General features: G+C 45.9%; 1 protein-coding gene across 5 annotated transcripts in view; it reads left to right on the top strand.

The window, feature by feature from the left end:
* Nucleotides 1–21,496, top strand: part of SDK2 (sidekick cell adhesion molecule 2) — a 357,514-nt gene that overhangs the window by 248,866 nt on the left and 87,152 nt on the right. For all 5 annotated transcript variants that reach the window (XM_066618344.1, XM_066618341.1, XM_066618343.1 and 2 more), the window contains exons 3-4: nt 7,025–7,131; nt 15,631–15,778. In XM_066618344.1, the coding sequence (XP_066474441.1) occupies nt 7,025–7,131; nt 15,631–15,778 (255 nt within the window). The remainder of the gene's footprint in view (nt 1–7,024; nt 7,132–15,630; nt 15,779–21,496) is intronic.

Below are 21,496 nucleotides of genomic sequence, written 5' to 3'. Positions count from 1 at the left end.
ATGACAAGGCAGAATGACCATCATTTTAGATGTTTGATGTGCTAGTCCCCAATCCTGATTTGTAGGATTGACACATACCAGAGCTGATTGGTTTGAACGTGAAACGAAATGATGGTTAAACGAAAACAAGGCAGTTGCTCATCAAGTGGAATGTGCAAAGAGAGGGAGGAAGGAAGGAAAGAGTGCACACGCGTGGAGCTCATTCGTATAATACCAAACCATGGCCTGGCACAACACCTGAACCAACTCAGTACCTCCAGGATCTGAAGAAAGGGAGGTAGCACAGGCACCATTTTAAGGTTGTGGGGTATTGCAAGACAGTTCTGATGGGCAGGCTGGACTAGAAAAATAGCAGGGGCTACAGCGCATAAGTTGGCTCGAGGTTCTACAACTCAGTTTAAATTGCTAGCATTGACGTATATTGATGAGACTGTAGATGTATACAACCCTCAGAAGATCTTGGCTGGACATTTTTTTGCATGACCAGGGATACTGAAAGTAAATTCACATTTATCTCTTTTAACTGGAATAATGGCATTTGACTTTGATCATCTAGTTACTTCTAAGGTAGCTACCTGGTTCCCATTACTTTTTGCCCCTATTTTTATTTGCTGTGTAATAGCTCCAAAATTGTGTCACATTTTTCTTGACAACACTTCACACTGGTGTCCTGGCCTTGTGCTGTGCCAGGACTGCAAAATTCCCTCACCCTGAGGAAACCCCCCCCCCCCACACACACACACCAGTTGTGTCCAGAGGCCTTCTGAAACCTCCGGAGAGCCTTTAAATTTCACTTCCGGTTTCTCTGGGAAACTGGAAGTGATGCTTGAAGGCCCTCCAGAGGCCTCAGAAGACCTTCTAAGAGCCTGAAAACATCTCTTCCAGTTTCCCCAAAGAACCAGAAGTGATGTTTTAAGACCCTCCGGATGCCTTAGAACAGGGGTGTCCAAACCCCGCCCCGGGGGCCACTTGCGGCCCTTGGGGACTTCCAGTCCAGCCCACTGGGAGCCCCCAGTCTCCAATGAGCATCTGGCCCTCCAGAGATTTGCTGGAGCCTGTGCTAGCCCAACAACTGCTCTCAGTGTGAGGGTGACTGTTCGTCTTCTCTCGTGAGCTGTGTTACGAGGGCTCCCTCCACTGCTTGCTGTTTCACGTCTGTGATGCAGCAGTGGCAGTGAAGGAAAGGCCAGCCTTGCTTTGTCTTAGGCCTTTAATAGACCTTGAGCTATTGCAAGACCTTCATTCATTCTTATAAGTTCCATCTCTAATATATTCATTTACGTAAATTTATTCAAATTTGAAATGTATATTAAATCTTTTTTTTCCACCTGGCCCCTGACACAGTGTCGGAGAGATGATGTGGCCCACCTGCCAAAAAGTTTGGACACCCCTGCCTTAGAAGGACTTCTGAGGCTTGGGGAGGCAGCGTGTGGCCTCTCCAGCCCTTGGAATGCCTCCAAATAGGGAGGTAGCAGTTGCGGGTAGCCCCCAGCTGTACTACCTGGGAGTACTTGCACCCCTGGACACCCCCCATGTATGCCACTGGCACTTCATGTTAGGCATAGCTATTCCATGTCCTTGGCAATGTAGAAGGAAATATGGTAGCCCCTTGTGTTTCTGTAAGTGATGAGCCTAGGTCTGGAAGAGTGGGAGGCCTGCACTGAAGATCCAAGTCATTGACAAACTGCAACCTTGGGCATATCCCAGTGGATGATAGCAATGGTGTGGTTAGAACCTTACCCTAGATCAGGGGTGCTCACACTTTTTTGGCTCGAGAGCTACTTTGAAACCCAGCAAGGCCCGGAGATCTACCAGAGTTTTTTTTACAATGTTTGCGCCATCATAACATATAACATTTATGTGTACAATGTATGTTGGTGTACCTTGAGCCCCACTGAGTATAACAGGACTTACTCCTGAGTAGACATGCCTAGGATTAGGCTGTGAGGCTGCAATCCTAGCCACACTTACCTGGGAGTAAGCCCCATTGAGTACAATGGGCCTTACTCCCGGCGTTTCCTCCCAGAGGCACCTGAAGGGGGGGGTCAGCACTCCGCGATCTACTCATTTTGCCTCGCGATCTACTGGTAGATCACGATCCACCTATTGAGCACCCCTGCCCTAGATAGACACTCAGATATTTTAAATGAGCCTTTGGCTTCCCATTTGTTTTCTGCTTCTGAGGGGCTTCTTCTGACATTTCAATCAATAGAGAGCATTTGGAGAGCCACAACAACTGCCAGTGCCATTCATGCACAATTGCCCTTAGCAACCTAAACCGCTGGCATTACCTTGGAGCCCGGAAACAGGATGATTCGTGTCATCCTGTCCCCCTCCCTTTGTTCTTCAAAGCTTCCCAGTTTGTGGCTGCGGCATGGGCAGTCACCGTGTCAACATCAGAGGTGCAAATACACAACTCACCCGCTCTGTTAGACGAGGGTCCTTTGTCCTCTTGATCCAGGGGTAGAGATGAATTTTTTTGTGCCTGCCGCAGGCAAGCAGCAGCATGGGGGGAAGGTGTCTCTAGACTTTGAGGCAGCTGCTAGATCATCACCCCTCATTATTAAAGTTTAATTTAAACTGTGTATTAGAAAGAACAAACAAACTCGTATCAAAGAAGCCTCCGGCACTTTTTAGTACTTGATTAAATATAAGAGTGTGGGGGCTGGATGAAGGCTGAATTCCTCTACTTATTTCCTCTGAGTTTCCAGCATCTAGTTTCTCTCACTGCTGTAGAGAAACTACATAAATGAATGACCATGATTAATTCTGACTTTTCAGATTGCTTAGATGGGTCTGTAGCCTTTAAGAAAGAGTTTTACAGCTACCCCCATTCCCTGCTCCCAGCTCACTCCGTGCTGTCCTTCTTCGCAGCCTAATGTTCCTGTTCAGTGTTTCTACAAATCTCCTCAGGCTTTCCCCAGTTATATTCCCCAAGCTTTCCCAAGCCACATTCTCAATCTTGTGCTCCTTGTCCTCCCAAGGGCCATCAGTCATGATGAAAAAGAAGTTACCTTAGCAACTTTTCTCATTGTTGTGTCTCTTGGAGCATCACCAATGTGAAGTGGAGACTTGTTTAGACATAGATCAGTTTTCTCCACAAGATGCAATAATAGTCATATAGATGGCACATAGATCCATCCACATGTTGCATAGCGGGCTGGACTAGATTGCTCCTTCTGAGTGTACAAAGTACTTCACATGTATTATTTTGATGTTGCCTTTACAACAACACTGTAAAGTAAATTGGCAAGTGTTAATATTCCTATATTGTAATTGGGGAACTGAAACTGAGAAGGAGTAGCTTACCAGGCAGCCCAAGCCTGCGCTCCCGTGGCACATGGCTGCGTCGACACCAAAAATGGCTGTTGTCACATCCATGACAGCTGCGGTCAGCACCTCAGGAGAAGGGGACTTTTGATCTTCTCCCAGGTAAGGGAGGTAGTCCCACTATGAGGCTACTCGATTCAGTGCTGACCTTTTGGAAAGAGCGTTCATGTCAGGTGCCAAGCCCCACACTCTGGATCCAGTGGAGCAGACCCACCTTCCTCCCTCCCCACTCCCTCCCCCGCCACACCTCCCACCCACCCTCTCCCTGCCTCCTGCCTCCCCAACATGCCTCCTCCTCACCCTCTCTCCGCCCTCCCCCTCCTCTTCTCTTCCCTCCCCGGAATGCCTCTTCCCCGTCTCCCCCCCCGCCCCCACTTACCTTTCCACAGCCCAGTGGTCCGTGCAACTGCCAAGCAGCGGAGGCCAGGCACCCACCCGATGGTAACGCAGCGCTGGCCAGCTCTGGGCTAGCATGGGTGCTGGCCTGGCGTTAGGCCACACAAATGTGCCTTACGTTTGCGACAGCGCACGCTGGCAGTAAGCCAGCGCGTTGAACCCAGGATTGGGCTCTAAGTCCACCCAGTGAGAATTTGTGGCAGGGGCAAGATTTGGACTAGGGATGTCCTGATTTGCAGCTCGCACTCTTAGGCTGCAATTCTATCCACACATCTGGGAGTAACTCTCATTGACTATATTGGGACTTACTTCTGAGTACATATGTATAGCATTGGGCTCTTACTATCCAACCCTGTCCCGCACCAGCCCATAGAATGCAGCTGATGGAGCGCATACTGCATGCTTTGGTGGGGAGGCAATCGGACAGTCTAGTAATTAAAAAAATTTTTATTTTCCTCTCCATAGGCTGCCTGACCTCCAGTGGGTCTCCTTGGACCTGTGCCAGCTCTTTTGCTGGCATAGGTTCGAGGAGAGTCGGAGGTATGTCAGACCAGGAAAGGGGGATAGAATATTGGTGTATACCACTGCCACTGAGATTCTTCCCTGAACCACCCCTACCTTACCCACTCCCCACCCTGAACCACCCATGATCTTTTCCCATTCAATTCCCCTCTCACTGACTCATCAGTGGCAGTGCAGGATGGAAGAAGTTCAGCAGGCCGCTGTCACCTGCACCTCTGTCTGTTTGCCCTAGTGGTTGTGACCCACAGAACGATGGAATGACTTTCACACTGTTGTTCCAGGACTTACACTGACAGATCACGAGATCCGTCAGGATAAGCCCTGAATAGGATTGGGTTGTTAGTCACTCTTTGCTACTCCTGTCTGTCTAGTGCTAACAAAAGGTGTAAATGTCATATTTGAGGCCGGTTGAAACTTGGGGAGCGACAGATGGGGAAGCAGATTTCAGTGGCTAGAATTTCGTTATGGACATTTCCTTTGCTAAATCTATGGGGAAGTTGTCATTCCCTTGCTCATTGTAAGGGCAGTGTTATGCCGCAGGGCCTTAAATAGTACATGCTTAAGAGCTCTGACCAGTTGCTGTGATTTTCTTCATTTGAAGTTCTGCGATGTTGGTGTCACAGAGCAGAGATGTGAACAGGCCTTTGAAGCTCAGAGTCTGCAAGCAGAAGTCAAGAGTTCAGCAGCCCAGCTTCTCCCCCAAAATGCTGTCTTTGACACTGGCATTTTGAGCAGTGCATATATCCCCCACAGCGTCCCTTCCTTTTACAGATGATCCAACAGGGAGGCCTGGGTTAGGGTGTCTGGTAATGATCACAGAAACACTGGGTTTCATTTTAAAATTCCATCTTTTCTTCTTTAGCTGAAAATAGAGGGAATTCTTGCAAAGTTCACTGTACCATGGGAAAAAAGTATGGGGTCATAGGATGACTCAGTAAGGCTTCTCACATATAGACCTGGAGAGTGTGACTACAGAAGCAATTGGCCTCAGCTGGTATGTGGATTCTCTGATTCAAAGGTGCAGTAGCATGTCAGTTCCACATAGTCATGGTGCATTGGCATACAACATGTCCACTCAGGTGCAAGAGCACGCATGTACCTCAAAGAATAGTATGGCAGCAAACCAGAGCTTAAGAACAGAAGGTCTCATCTTCCTCTAGATCAGAGATAGGCAACCTATGGCCTATGGGCCAAGTATGGCCCACCACCCGAAATCATTCAGCCCGAAAGATATATCCACTCAGCTTGCAGTGGTCCTACAAAAGAATTCAAGTTTATGATCATATCTCTGTAAGGCTTAAGGTGTACGCAGACCAAGGACAGAAGCTTCCTTTGAGCATCATTCTCTGCCTGGGCCTGTGTCTTTCTGCGCCATACCCATCTTGTTTTTCTTAACTCTGTGGCCTAATTGGAAGGCTCGTGCATGCATCCGTCCTTACTATTGACAGACCTGGTTCTGGTCCCTAGGAGGAAGAATAATTCTAGTAGGAGATGGTTCTGCTAAAATTTCCTGGGGTTTTTGTTGCCCCCAGCCTCCAAGACCCTGGTACCAGCCATGAATTGATGGTAGAGAAGTCCTGAAGAGCCAAATGGCAGCCAGGAGCAGTGATTCTCCAGCCTCTCTCCTTCCTCTTCATCCCTAATATTCATTCCCTATGCACTGCTAGCTCATTTCATCCACAGAAGCCTGGCCAGCGTCTCCCTCAGAGGATGAAAGAACACACAATAGTAGAGCTGGAACCAAAGGACCATGTCTGGTCCAAGTAGAGCAGATGCCACGCTGACATGCAACCAGTGGCATAGCTAATAATTGTATAGCCCGGTGCCAAGCTGAAAATGATGCCCCGGAAGTGATGTCACAACTGGAAGTGGAACTGGAAATGCCCCGACTTTTTAAAAAGTGTAAATCAGGGGAAAACCTCACCCCACAACTTACCACCCACTTGCTCTGCCGCAAGGGAAAGGAAATACAAGGAAAGGAGAGGTGACTGATATTAACACCTTATTGGTTCCATGCTGTATCATTAGAACATCTCTTTGACTCTCAGAACAATCAGTCTCATAGGTACGATCTGAGTTAAGGATATCCACTTTTTGTTCCATAAGGCAGTTGTGTTTTCATTTTCTAGTTAATTGGCCATAACTTTGGATAAAATACTGATATTCCAATGCAGTTTGTTTCTTTGCATTCTTCATTAAATTACCTATCCAGTGATTTATATCATGATGGTATTATTCATACTTACTGAAGTTTTCACAATTTGGGCCACTAATGTCAAGCTCAGCTTATTGCCCCCCTAAAGCTTGTTGCCCAGTGCAATTGCTACCCCCTGCATCCCGTTAGCTATACCACTGTATGCAGCCTTCTCCTTTCCTTGGGATGTGCCTGTGAGTATGACACCCCAAGCATCCTGAATAAATTGACTCCAAAGGCAAAATTCTCCTCCATGTAGAATCGGTTGCTGCCAATGTGTCCCACTTGTTGCTTTTCTTTTTTCTCCCTCTGATAGCTCTGTTCTGGCAGCAGACCTTCTAGTTTTTATTTTATTAATTTTTGGTCCACGTAACGGAGCTTAAAGGCTGCTGCACAATCAATCAGTAAGTAAATAACAAAGGCTTGTGCAGATGCGGGCCATGCCACTACAGCGCATACAACAGTAATTCACTTTAGCCTATCAAGAGATGTATGAGATTACAGTTGCCCTGAGTATGCACCTCATCGATTGTTTACTGCATTGATCCATTCAGTCATCTCCTTTTCTCTTTCCCTCTCTAGGTACATGATTACATCACTGGACCGTACCCATGCCGGCTTCTACCGCTGCATTGTGCGCAATCGGATGGGAGCCCTGCTACAAAGGCAGACAGAAGTGCAGGTGGCATGTAAGTGGTGATGCACATGGTGGCACCCAGGGTTGAATGATGTTCCAGAAAGCTGTTCATGAATTATGTCCCAAGGCAAGGGCATGGGTGGGTGTAACAGCCAAGGCCAGTACCTGCCCTCTACAGCAAGAACTTGGGTACAACCCAAGACTCAAAGGCTAGGCCCATCTTCCACCATCCCAATTATGCTGTCTCTGCAGTGAGAAGGTATCTCTCTCCCTGGCTGATTACCTCCAGCTGTGAACTTCAACAACAGCCTGGGACTGTCCTTCCATTGGCGGATGACTGGTACATCTTGGCCAATTAGCGCTCTGCACTTCCGTACCCTAACCCAACATTCGCTCAACCCTCAACCTTCTCCATACCCCCGCGCCATTCCACAAAGTCCATAAGTTTCATTTTACTCTGCCTTGTCTATTTCATTCATTTATTTATTTAGCCTTTATTGGCATAAAGACTCTATTTTATTTGTGCACTTTATGCCTGTTAACTTTGCGCACTGGGTATAAAAAAGACTACTGCACTTGACTTGAGCTCGATGTACTCCTTTCCCCCAACCTTTAAAAGAACCATACAGGCTGTGGGCTGTCCCAAGGCAGTGGGAAAGAGCAAAGTTGTCCAAAAGAAGAAGTAAGTCATTGATTAAAATGAAGCAAAAGACGATAGGGAGGGAGGTAAAGATTAAAAAGACCTTGAAAAGTTAATGAATGGTCTCCAGGGAGGGAGGTGCAAGAGTTTCCAGGTAGTAACAGAAAGGCTGGCCTCCCACAGACAGGTGTAACAGAACCCCAACAGCTGAATGAGAATGTGCACCTGGAACCTGCAGCAGGTGGGAAAGCAGTCTAGGAGGCAGTTTGAAGCAAAATAGCAATCAATGAGGAAAGGGTTAGTTTCCCTTCTTCCTCCATTTCTCACTCTAAATCCCACTCTCATAAAGCTGCTATTCTTTACAAAGAGCCACTGCCAAGGCTTTGTTCGCATTTTTGCATGTAGCAGGGCATCAGGCCTTGAGAGGAGGGCAGGCAACACCAGCACTTGCCCTGCAAAAGAAAGGACCCTTTTTGCAAGTGGTCAAAATTCTGGAATGGCTTGGATAGATCTACACAATATAAGAGCATAAGAACAGCCCCACTGGATCAGGCCATAGGCCCATCTAGTCCAGCTTCCTGTATCTCACAGCGGCCCACCAAATGCCCCAGGGAGCACACCAGATAACAAGAGACCTCATTCTGGTGCCCTCCCTTGCATCTGGCATTCTGACATAGCCCATTTCTAAAATCAGGAGGTTGCGCATACACATCATGGCTTGTACCCCTTAATGGATTTTTCCTCCAGAAACTTGTCCAATCCCCTTTTAAAGGCGTCCAGGCCAGACGCCATCACCACATCCTGCGGCAAGGAGTTCCACAGACCAACCACATGCTGAGTAAAGAAATATTTTCTTTTGTCTGTCCTAACCCGCCCAACACTCAATTTTAGTGGATGTCCCCTGGTTCTGGTGTTATGTGAGAGTGGAAAGAGCATCTCCCTATCCACTCTGTCCATCCCCTGCATAATTTTGTATGTCTCAATCATGTCCCCCCTCAGGCGTCTCTTTTCTAGGCTGAAGAGGCCCAAACGCCGTAGCCTTTCCTCATAAGGAAGGTGCCCCAGCCCAGTAATCATCTTAGTCGCTCTCTTTTGCACCTTTTCCATTTCCACTATGTCTTTTTTGAGATGCAGCGTCCAGAACTGAACACAATACTCCAGGTGTGGCCTTACTATAGATTTGTACAACGGCATTATAATATTAGCCGTTTTGTTCTCAATACCTTTTCTAATGATCCCAAGCATAGAATTGGCCTTCTTCACTGCCGCCGCACATTGAGTTGACACTTTCATCGACCTGTCCACCACCACCCCAAGATCTCTCTCCTGATCTGTCACAGACAGCTCAGAACCCATCAGCTTATATGTGAAGTTTTGATTTTTTGCCCCAATGTGCATGACTTTACACTTACTGACATTGAAGCGCATCTGTCATTTTGCTGCCCATTCTGCCAGTCTGGAGAGAGCCTTCTGGAGCTCCTCACCATCACTTCTGGTCTTCACCACTCGGAAAAGTTTGGTGTCGTCTGCAAACTTAGCCACCTCGCTGCTCACCCCTGTCTCCAGGTCATTTATGAAGAGGTTGAAAAGCACCGGTCCCAGGACAGATATCTGTACCATACACCTGTAATGACTTCCCTCCCACCCAGAACCCTCCTGTCTTGCATTTCTAAATGTGCACATACTTTCTGCATCATAATCCAGACACATTTAGGGCGCAGTCCTAACCCCTTATGTCAGTGTTTTCCAGCACTGACATAAAGGCAGTGCAGCTCTGAGATAAGGGAACAAACATTCCCTTACTTTGAGGAGGACTCCGTGAGTGACACTCAACTGCAGGATGCAGCACACGTCCCATTGGCACCGCTATGCCAGTGCTGGAAAGCACTGACATAAGGGGTTAGGATTGCGACCTTATTGTAATGATGCTTGAGGTCAGCTGGGTGGTAATCCCCTCCCCATTCTCACATGTTATTTCTCACAAAGATGTTTCTGTTGCAAGCAAGGTATCTCTCTGGATGTAACAAACAGTCAAGGTCATCCATTATCAAGTTCGGGGATGGTCCTTGGTGAGCAAATGTTAGGTGAGAAATTATTGGGTGCTAAAGGGCTCTTCAGTTGAGCAGTGCAAAATGGAATGAAAGCCAACAGATGGGAAGGTGAAGATGGGGAAATGCAAATGAAAAGAATGGCAGAACCTCTTAATGGAGTGAGGGATGAGCCAGAGGGACAGAACAGAATCCAACAGGGCCTCTTCCACCTTCTTCAGACAGAGTAGAGGGCTTTCTAAAGGACACCACTCGGCAAGCTGCACAATTTTCTGATATAGCAGTAATGAGAGGGAATTGTGCAGCCACGCTCTGTCTACAAGAAGTCACTTTCCAGTTTTATCACACGTTATTAATCCCCTGGCAACAATAAACTGACCTTTTGTAGCAGTGCCAAATCACAGAACTTCAAATCTCATAAGGAATGTCCTTTCCCTCCAGGTTGAGGGATTACACAGAAATGCTCCTTCTGCTTTATTAGCTGCCTTTGTTGTTAAGGTCTTTGCAAATTTTGCAACATTCATATTTTCAGGTCTTTCATAGCCAGTGAAATGTCCTCTTTTCATGTGAAAGCTGAACTTTAGCCCCTTGAAGAAAAAAAAGTCAGGGCACTTCAGCTGCTGGGTTGTGTGTATATGTGGGGGTGACGGGGGGGGGGGCCTCTCAAAGTGAGAATAGCCTGGGGGGAGGGAGAGGTCTCAGATCAGCAGCACTGTTAACAGAACAACGTGCGAGAGAGAAGCCAGCCTGAGGAGACTGTTTTCCTGAAGTATTAAATCCCTAAGATGGCTTTTAACAAAAGCAAGCAGCTCTCCTCAGAGGCAGCACCCTCTGGAAGGGAGGGAAAGCAAACAATGTTTATAACAATTACAGCTCCATTGCCTGACGCAGGGACAAGCTGCCCATATAAATCAGCCCTAGTCTCTCCAACATGCAGGGAAAAGGCCGGAATGTAGATGACAAATCTTTAGCTGGTGGCAGAATCTAGATCAGTGGGCTGCCTCCATGGCACTGATGCATCAGTGCGGGCTCATGCCTTAGTGCAGCTATGGGTGTGTGTTTCTGGGGAGAAGCTATTCTGTAGGGCTGGGAAGGTTGAGAGGGGAGGAAGCAGCTTGAGGAGCAACTGCTTCAGCACATCAGCGCTTGCAAGTTGAATATATCTGACCCCTCTGGGCTTGTCCACACTGCAAAACTTGCTTTGGGCTTTGATCAGGATGAGAGATCAGAGAGTGAAATTTCCTGAAACTGGCTGTTAGAGGAGAGTCCAGATAGGTAGGCTCTCATATGCATTGTATACTCTAGGGGTGGGCTGCCTTCCTCATGTTCCCCCAATTGGTTTTAAACATACAAGAGGACTTATTTGAATATTTGTTCAGTTCTTTTAAATTTAATCTTCCATTCTTCTCAAAAGAAACCAGTGCAGTTGGTAGCAATGAAAACACAATAGTTAACTGCAATATCAAAAACAAAATGGAAGTTACAACATAAAACACCAAAATAAACCATGTGAAACAGAAAAACAATAGCAGATCAATAAGGGGGAAAGCAGACCCTAACACAGCAACAGCAGAACAAAATAACCAAGCAGCTCACAGCCCATGCCAAAAGCCTCTCTCAAAAGCCAGGTGCAGATTTGCATCTGAAAACATTCAGGGTTATGGCAAGATGGACCTTCCCTGGAAGAAGATTCCCTAAGGTTGGCATCACAACCAAGATGGGCTCTGCTCCTCAGGGACAGTGCCATACTAGAGCTGGTGGGGGAATAAGAAGCCTCATAGGTTGAGGTGGAACGTACAGTATAAGGAACTCTTAGTACAAAGGCAGCCCCTAAGCTACCCACGTGAGAGGTCCCAAGCCAGTTAGGGCTGTGAAGGTAAGAATCAATACCTTTAATTGGGTCCAGAAATGAATAGGCAGCTAGTGTTGATCAAGCAGTGGGGTGATATGATTGTCCCACCCTAGACAACAATCTGACAGTAGCATTTTGAGCCCACTGAAATTTTGGGAATAGTGAGTGTTACAAATCAGTGTTAGGGATCCTGAGCATGCACTCTTACTTAAGAACATAAGAAGTGCCTTGTTGCCAAGGTCCACCTGTCTCCCACCTCTTTACAAAACTTCCAGTAACCATCAGGCACTGTGTGATCCACCAGACACTGACCGGGTTTCATCAGGGGACCGCAATTTATTTTCTTCCAATCTTGCTGTACTTGACCCTATGAATCCTTTGCTAGACAGTGTTCTGCTGCTCAGGAGACACTGTGCTGCAACATTAGGCTATCTCCAGGGTTCTCTGCAGTATATTGGAGATATTAGTTGTAAAACTATATGCCTAATAAAGGTTTGTTGTATGTTGTTGTTCTCTACAGTATATACAGTTCTAATACCTATGGTAACTTGTCCTGTGTAATGTTGTACTAGTTATGCCTCTGTCATGTGGCACTCTATTCCCCTAGGAAAAGCTGCAGCCTTGCAAGTAGAGACGTGTTGCTAAGCTGCTTTTTGTGATGGAGAGGGTGTCTGTGTCCCACTGGCCACAAGGGGTCAGATGGCAAAGAGTCCTTGATTCCTCTAACTGCCTGGTTTGTTTCTCTTCTGAGGTGTCTTGGGGGTTTCAAGCTTAACATCCAGGACCTGTGGGAAACAGGGCCCATTTGGCAAAGACCTGGGCCTGACAGATTCTGCACGTCAGGCCCAGGTCTGCTGTAGGCTTTCAGAAGCCCAGAGCAGAAGGGGAAGGTTTGCTAAACCAAGAGTACAGGACAGAGCCATGACCACCAGGCAGGCGAAGGCAACAGCAGGGAGGGGGACTTTTCCTTCAGGTTTAAGGTGAGGTTGACAGGTGCCTCAGAGGTTTTCTGTGCTATCATGCATGGATGCTTGCCTGCAGAACAAAAGAGCCACCCTGGAAAGCGAGATGCCATGCAATTACTCCTAATGAAAGTGATGCTTTGTAGGAGGGCTGTGTGCTAGAAGGGAACCAGGAGCACAAGAGCATCAAGACTGATGAAAGATTTGCTTGGAGTTCTGCTGTCGGTCTTGGCACTGAGCTGCAGCATCTCTGCTCCTCCTCCCTCCTCTCCTTCCTGCCTGGGCTCTTCCATCTCTCCCCCTTTCCCTTTCTTTGATGTTGCCCCTCTGTGTTCTTTGCCTACAACTGCAGGGTTGCTTTTCTTCGTCTTCTTCTTCTTAAGATTCAAAATCCCAAGTCACGCTTCCAATAATGCAAAAGTCAATTCAAAGATTGCCTGAGGCTTATTTGTTTTTTTTAATTAAACAATTTTTTTTTATTATTTGGAGCAGCAGATAATGTAAGAACCGAAGTCCGTCATCTGCTTATTATGTATGTATTCTTCCACCCCCTGTAACCTGCTGCTCCGAAGTAACACTAAAAAGACTGTGCCGATGTCTAAATTGTAACCATTCCTCTCTATTGTGTACTTAGTTATTTCTCTGCAGTTGTGCAGACTAGAAGTTGCTTTAAGAAAAATGAAAATGCCAGAGCTCTTGTGGTTTCTGTTTTTAAGAGGCCTTCCACCATCACGACAAGATTCATGATGAAATTACTGGGTGCTGGAAGCCCTGAGGCCACCATCTCCAACTATGGGGGCTTAACCTCCCTCTGACGCTCCTTGTTAGAAGCGCTTTCCATCACGAATCATCCTAAGTGGACTTGGTGCCTCATCAGCATTCTGAGGAATGAAGATCTATGAGCTGAAGCCACAAGAGAAAATTAAAATCCAAACAGCCAGTGCAAAGGCTTGGCGAGGGGTGTGGAGATGGAGCACCTTGTTGCTTGTAGCCTGAACGAGTGCTGTGAAAATCCAAGATTTAGTATACTGAGTTTCATGACTCTATGCCTTTCTGTCAGGAAGTGAAATCCGCATCAAAAATTGGGAAAAGGAATAATCACTATCAAAAATGGGAAAAGGAAGATCTATAAACATATCCTAACATTAAGTTTGTAAATAATTTTTTACCTTTCAGCTATATAAAACAAATATGAAGAGCGAGGCCCTAAGCCAGGTGTAGATTTTACCTCAGCTCTTAGCCAATAGCTTATGCCCTATGCCATTTCCAACTCCTTCAAATCACACCTACATATCTAAATTCCCCGTCTGACTCCATTATCAACTTCTTCCCCTCCCCAAAAAGCAGTCATTCCCCCCCCCCCAAAGGTTGGTGGCAAATCAGGCAGCTAATGGGAAATTAATCAGGCAGCTGTGCTAATGCTAATGGCCAAGTCATTAAAAAGAGATTTTTTTACACGTTTATAATTACAGCAATTAAAGCAAGTCAATAAAACGTCTCCCCACACCCCCCATTTTGTCATTAGTACTATTATTATTAAAGGTGCCATAAATTTCTGGCACACAAACAGCTGCGCCACACCGACCTCCATCCTTGAAATATCAAGGTTGTTGGTCAAAATGTGTGCGGAGGGGAATAGCATCAAAATGTAGACAAATGTTTGAGGGGTGTCAAACAATTGTAAGCAGAGGGCAGTGAGTGTGGGCATTTGAGGGGGTGAGGCACAGATGAATGTGTACCAAGTGGATAAGCAGAAGAGATTGCATTGAGTGTGGGAGAACAAGGCATTTGCTTTTTATAACAGGTCATTGCCAATCTAAAGCACATGAAGCACTCATTTCTGTCATTTCTACTGTACAAAATCTGTACAGGCAGGGTTCACTGAAAAGTGTTTCAGTTTGAAGAAAGGCAAATTTCCTCACAGCAACTCCTGGCCATTTCATGCGATTCACTCATTCTCCAGGAACAGATTTCCAGGTACAAACTACATGTGTATCATGTTGTTTGTGAAGGGTGCTCATGTGTGTAAATTGCCACCTTTCAAAGTAAACATCAGCAGTAATCAGGAATGGAACAGGCCCTTTGTCTTTGGTTTCTTTTGCAAGGAGAAAACTGCCATTTATGCATACAGGTGTTTCATAAATCACTTCCACAATATATATGTGTTTTGCACTTGGCAATCCATTACCAAAAACAAAGTATGCTACATGAAGTAGCTCTCACAATGCAACCAAGGGGGGGGGGGGGAACCTGATACCATGTCATGAACAAAAGCATATGTGGACAGAAATTCTGCAATTAGTGCCAGCTGCGTATGTGTTGACTGCCTTCTCCCCAAAGCAAAGCCTCCTCAAGGTTAGGGGATGTTTGTTCCCTTACTTCAGGGTTGCTTTGTGGCTTCACCAATGCTGGAAAGTTGGATAGCATTGAACTGTAAGATGGATACCATTGGGCTGTAAGACCTGCACAATTTCTGACCTACTGAGCCAAATGTAGCCCACAAGCCATTTAAAGAGACCTGTCAGATGTTTGACAGCACCTCTGTTCTTATAGTCCCAGGCAAATAGGCCAAAATTCCTTAGCCCTATGTGACTGATGAGCTTCATTCAGCTGGGAAGAGAATCCCAAATTGTGCCAGCCTCATTGAGATGTTTTGTTCCCCAATGCCTCCGAGCCTCTGGCTCTGGCAATACTGCCCAGTAAAACCTATGTGACCTGATAGCTTGTTCAGCTCTCATTGGGCCTCTGGCACTCTCTCATTCTCACAGCTGTTCTAGTGTGTTTGTTCAGTCCCTCCACAGACAGAGGAGATCACACAAGGTTCTGAAGCAGGCATTGTGATATTTAGGAGTGATGATAGCATTCCTGAAAGCGTTTGGTGACTGATTAGCCCTCCATTTCCCATGGTTGCTGGCCTCCCATTAGTTTATCTGCCTGGATTTGGAAGCCAAAGACATAAGTGAGCCTACTCTGCAGCCAGCATCTAAGAATGTCAAGAAGGTGGTCTCTGCACGTATAGCTGACATGTTTGCTGTTGCTTCTTTTTCAGACATGGGCAGCTTTGAAGACATTGAGAAGCAGCAGAGTGTATCCCATGGTGAAGCTGCTGTCATCCGTGCCCCCCGCATTGCCAGCTTCCCTCGTCCACAAGTCACATGGTTCCGTGATGGACGCAAAATTCCCCCCAGCAGCCGCATGTGAGTAAAAAGGCAATGGCCATTTTACAAGAACCACCTTCAGTGTGATAAGGCTGCCTTTCCTTACTGTTTGTGGTGCCGACTGAGCCTTGTCAAGCTTAGTTAAATCACACCGATTCTTTTTGGACGCTTGCTTGTCTCATAATGGGCTGTTTTTAGATCATCATTTGTACACAGTTGTTACTGTACAGTTTGGGGGGGGGGGGGAAGGATCTCTAGAGATTTCCCAGTAAAGGTAGTGCAAATGTTGTGAGTGTATCCTAAATTCTATCATAGTGTCCATAATAGGAGAATCTCCACCTAGCAAAATTCCCCTTTCATCATAGCTATTAAAGGCACAGGAATGAAATCTGGACACTGTATATTTGTGCCTCTATGGAGTCCTTGCACAGCCCCAAATGTTATTGTCTCATCCAAGATAGCCCTCACACAGATGAACTGGACACTGACACCCATAGCAGAACATATGCACATGCAAACGCATACATGCACACGTGTGTGCACACACACACATACATAAATGTAGGGGTTCCCTACTATCATTCTAACAGACATAGAGATACTAGCAAAAGATTACCCATATTGTCAGAACCACACCTATTTCCTCTTTCTTCAAACTGCACAAATGTATACCTCATCTCAACATTCTCTCTCTGGCAGGAATGCCTCCCTGTTGAAATGCAGTGTGGAGTCTCAGAAATGCTTGCTGGCTCTCCCTTTCCTTCTGTCTGGGGAGTGCCGCATGTATTTCTCTGTAGGATTTCCTGCTTTCCATCACACTGACTGGCCCCTGAGGAGCCACTGTGCCTAATGGCCCGCGTTCCCACCCTGCCTCTGAGGCACCACTGAGCATTACTTGCATTTCAGTTCTGTTCAGTACTGACTCTATCAACCATTTCACAACAATTACAGCTGTTTAATATTCATAAGAGAGCTCAAAGGGTCCTTCCCTGAAAAGTGGATCGGCAGCAGCATCTGTGAATGGGAGATTCCCATCTGATTAATGCTGTCAGCTTGGCAGGCATGGCCATGGGTTCTTTTAAAATAAACTGAATCAGTAGCCTGGATCCTTTTGTCACTGATGGAAACTGTCCCACTGTAGGCAATGAATTTGTAGTCCCAGATTCATGATGATTGTGAAATGAGGATTCCTCTGTTCATGTCCCATTATGCTAAATTGTGGCCTATATCCAAAACTGTGGTATTAACCTTGCTGATGGTTCACTTCCTTCATCATTAATTTAACAGAGAGCTTTAGGAAACCAAATTCTTGCTAGTCCCCTCTTCCTTTCTCCACCCCAAATAAATGAAGTGCTTGGATCTTTCTAGGACAATGGGTGAACATACACATCTGCTGCAACAGAAAGGAACAGCTAATTCTCTTCCCCTTCTCCACACACACTTTCTTTTTCCAACCTTAGCTCATAGAACTGCCAAATTCTCCCTAGTTTTTTTGTTTTCTTGACAGAGGTTTTGTCTGTGTCTTTTCTTGTTTACTTATATTTTCTGGACTTCCAGCCATTGTCATCTTCCTAAAGCCGTTGTGATTACTCCAGGGACTTAATGCTTCCAGATCCTGCAGCATCTAGGAATGAAGCTGCAAGTTTGTTATATGAGGTGAGAGGGTAGGTGTGAGCAGGCTGGCTATAGATAGAAATATGGTATGGCAAGGTATACAGCATTGTGAATATTGATAGGTCAGAATGTGTCCTCTAGGCACTCTCCATGGTACCTCCATTCATAGAAAAAGTATAAAACATGGCCTATACAAAAATCATCAGCAATCTGCTGTCTTCACCCCCACAGTAAAGGCACAAGACAGATACATTAGCTGTGCTGTTTATCTGAGAGAATCCTGCCACGTCCCTTCTTAATGGGAGAAAGTGCGAGAGAACGCAGTTGAATGTGTCCTTGTTAAACTAACATTAAGGATGTTTAACAGATGTCTCAGGCACATCACATTAAAATACAGAGATAGAGTTGATAAACTAATGGCTTTGTTTATCATCGAGAAAATGAATTTAAAAGAAAAGGAGAGAGAAAGAGAGGGAGATGTAAGGAAGGGCATTTGCTCTTTCTTAAGGGTTGTAATATTCTGTTCAGGAAAGAGGGGGGAAAAATTACCATGTCTCCTTATGCAGACAGGAACGTTCATAGTGAGATATAGCATTCCCCCTCCAGCGAAGGATAATTTTTCAAGGATGGAAGCTTTCCTAGCAGCCAACTATCTGCTTGTATGCTCATAGACATAGCTCACTCACAGGGTCTGAAGTTAAGGGCTATGGTGACAGCATAAGGGATCCAGCATATAGAAAATGTGTGAAGTGCAGTAAATGTTGCATCCATACATTCATGCTGTGGCGTACACATGACCCACAGTCCAGAGAATGAAGCGGGAGCCTCAAGGTGTCCAGTCGGGCCTTGCAACTGAATAGCTTGAATGGCACCCTTCTCATTTTGCATCTCCAATTTTGCATTCCTGATTTTTCATTTGTTTTTTCTGGTTTGCCTTAATGCTGGACCCTTTTTCAGAGCCTTTTACCTATGTTGAATTATCTCCCAATCTTACGTCCTGCCTGTCTGACCTGATTTCCCTAAACCAAATCCCACCAAAGCTTACTGCCAAGTCTTGCCAAGACAGGTAATGCTACTGCATTCCAGTGAGCCCTCTACATGTACATACTAACAGCAGGGGGAATGCATGGGCTAGTTAAATTAGACACAATACAACTCAGATACTGGCCATAAGGAGACAATGTAAGGCAATCTGGAGCTGCTGCTGCTGCTTTTCCCCTCTCCACTTTCTTTTCTCAGCAGCAGTGTCTGACGGAGAAGGGGGCTGCCACTGTCATGATCTGCTTCTAGCTTGCTCCCAGAGAGCCAGAAGAGGATTGGAACGGCGACTGGAACTGCAGGCTGGAGAGGGCAGTTTGCCATCCCTTCACTTTTGCCGCCCTTCATGTCTGTGGGCCCAAACTTATCCAACTTTTCAACACTGAAGTAGCTGTGCCAATGGGGTGTGTGCTGCATTCTGTGGTGGGGAGGCAGTCACGGAGATCTCCTCAAAGTAAAGGAATATTTGTTCCCTTACCTCGGGACTGCTTTGGCCCTGGAATGTTGGATAGGATTGGCCCTGTAAGGCTAACCCTGCTACTATGGTCTCATAGGAACCTGGAAGGCTAACTTATAGTGAGTCAGGCTGTTGGTCTCTCTAGCTCATTTTAACAACAGTGACTGGCAGCTGCTCTTCATCAACATTTCAGACCTACCTTTAGATTGAACCTGGGACCTTCTGCATGTAATCATGCACTCTGCCACTGAGCTACAGCCCTTCTCTTATGGTCACCTCTAGCAGTGGCTAAAAATATGACTCTGTGCATCAGCATTAGCAGCACTGGATCAGCCAAAGCTAGCTTGAGCCTGGCAAGTGAGGTAGAGCTAAGTAGCTTCCCTTACTTACTGGGAAACACTGTCCCTTGCTATCTGTCAGAAATGTTCGCCATTCTTATCATCATGACACAAACATACATGTGTGCAAGATCCCAGTCAGAGAGAGCCAAGCCATCGAGTGTCATGGACAGAGGGCAAGTTTCAACCTCACCCTAACAATGTCTCCAAATGCATCTTCTCACTCTTTTCCCCCACTGGATTGGATGGTGACCATGTAGGGGTGCATTTGGAACACTCCTGGAGTACTTGCCAAACCTACTACCTATCATTTATGACCATAGCCATTGAGAAGTGAGACTGCTAGCATCTTCACAGGCCCATCTTGAGCTGTTCCTGGGTCATGCTAGTATGTGACTGAGGGCCCAATCCTATCCAGATTTCCAGCGTGATGCAGCCACAATGCAGCCCTGAAATAAGGGAACAAAAGGCCCTTACCTTGAGAAGGCCTCCATGATTGCCTCCCCCACCTTAGGATGCAGCACATGTCCTATTGACACAGCTGCCATCAGAACCTGAAATTTGGGTAGGATTGGGCTCTCAATGTTTGGAACTGACTTTTATATAAATAGATGAATGGCCCAGATTTGCACTACCTTCCTTGTGTCCTGGAATCTGTATAGGATCCTATGCAGAGCGAATGAATAAAAACTGTCCCAGAAAACTGTGCCAGAATGAAATCTGTCCCAGTGCCACCCTTGCTGAAGTGGGGAACTAATTTACATCATATAAGAGTCCTGCAGTGGAGCACTTAGAACCCAGAAGTACCAAGGGCCACCAGACCTAGTATCTGATCTGGTGCTCTGTGCTGTTTTTGCACAGACACCCCTTGTCACTGGGACATACAAGAAAAGTATATCTATAAACTTGACTACCACCTTTACATATTATCTTTAACTTTGTATACTGAGCTTTAGAATTAGTGTATCTCATCAGGCTGCAAGGTCAGATCAGTGGTTATCTGGAGAAACTTGTTAAAAACTGTGTCCCTCTCTGCCCAAAGAAAAATCTGATTCATTTAAACATTCATGCTAATTGCTGTTGAAGAAAACCTTTGAAGGGTGGAAGAAGGTTGTGTCATTTTCCACCAAGGTAGCAGCTTTGCAGCTGTAGCTTCACTTTGTCTTCACCCAACTGGGCATACTGTCATGTGTTAACACCCCAGCCATTTTCTCAGAATCGAGTCCCATCTGCTGGCTGCTATTCTGTATGTAAAACTGGTTTCTCAGCAATCAGTACACTCAGCAGGCAAGGACACTTTAACTCTGCCTGTGAGTGAAGTGAGAACGAGAGGAATGCCACGGAAAAGGCATATTTTTCCTCAACAAATTGTTTGTGGAAGAAACCCTTCTGAGAATCCGTTTGTGTGTGTGTGTGTGTGTGTGTGTGTGTGTGTGTGTGTGTGTGTGTTTAAATATGATGAGTTGTAAAAAGGAAAGATGAAAAAATAAGAACGTGTGGAAAGTAGAACTTGATATAAAGGAGGACTAATGCAGCATTAGGAGCCTGGGAGGTGTGAACACTTGGGCTGTAACAAAGGAGTGGCACATGAGGAACATAGCACATCTGCACTTCTGGATCTGAGTCCTGGAACAGTATGATTCCATAAGCTCCATTCCTCTTCAAGGAACAAATGTTATTTGTTATCATGTATTCAGTATGTACATAAGGGCCAAAATGCCGAAGGAGTGGCATTTCAAACATTTGAACAAGACCCAACTATTAGGTAAATTTGCTTTCTTGTCATTTCTGTCACTTTACTTTTGTTCTCACCATCATTTTTCTGTTTAGCACAATCCCAGTAGCATTTAAATCTTAATAATGCTGAGATCTTAATCTTATGTTACATGACCTGACAACAAATTAAATCAGACGTAACAATATTTCCATCACTGAATAATGTAATTCTTTTATGTTGTCCCAAGTGAATCCAACCAACTTACGAATCAGCCTATTTCTAATAAAAGTTATTTCACATTGCACATGCACACACATGTACCAATATCAGTGACCATACAGGTAATGTGTGGTATAACATATGCACACAGTTCAGTGCCATTCCTGAGTTCCTGGGGGTTCTGGGGCAAAACCCTGTCCCGGGCCCCTTGTGGCTCCCCTGCCCTCCCACTGATTTTGCATAGGATGCTACTATTGCCACTACAGCGTTTCAGGGATTAGCCCAACCTAGTTGGTTCTGTGATGGGCAAGGGTCCTTGGTCCATCTACCTCCTCACCAACCCTGACACCTCCACTGCATGCAGTTGGTGTTTG

Source organism: Tiliqua scincoides, chromosome 2 (assembly GCF_035046505.1).
Source record: "Tiliqua scincoides isolate rTilSci1 chromosome 2, rTilSci1.hap2, whole genome shotgun sequence".
In the NCBI taxonomy this organism is placed as follows: Eukaryota; Metazoa; Chordata; class Lepidosauria; order Squamata; family Scincidae; genus Tiliqua; species Tiliqua scincoides.
Note: the sequence above shows the minus strand (reverse complement) of the source record. Positions and strands in the feature narration are given on the sequence as shown.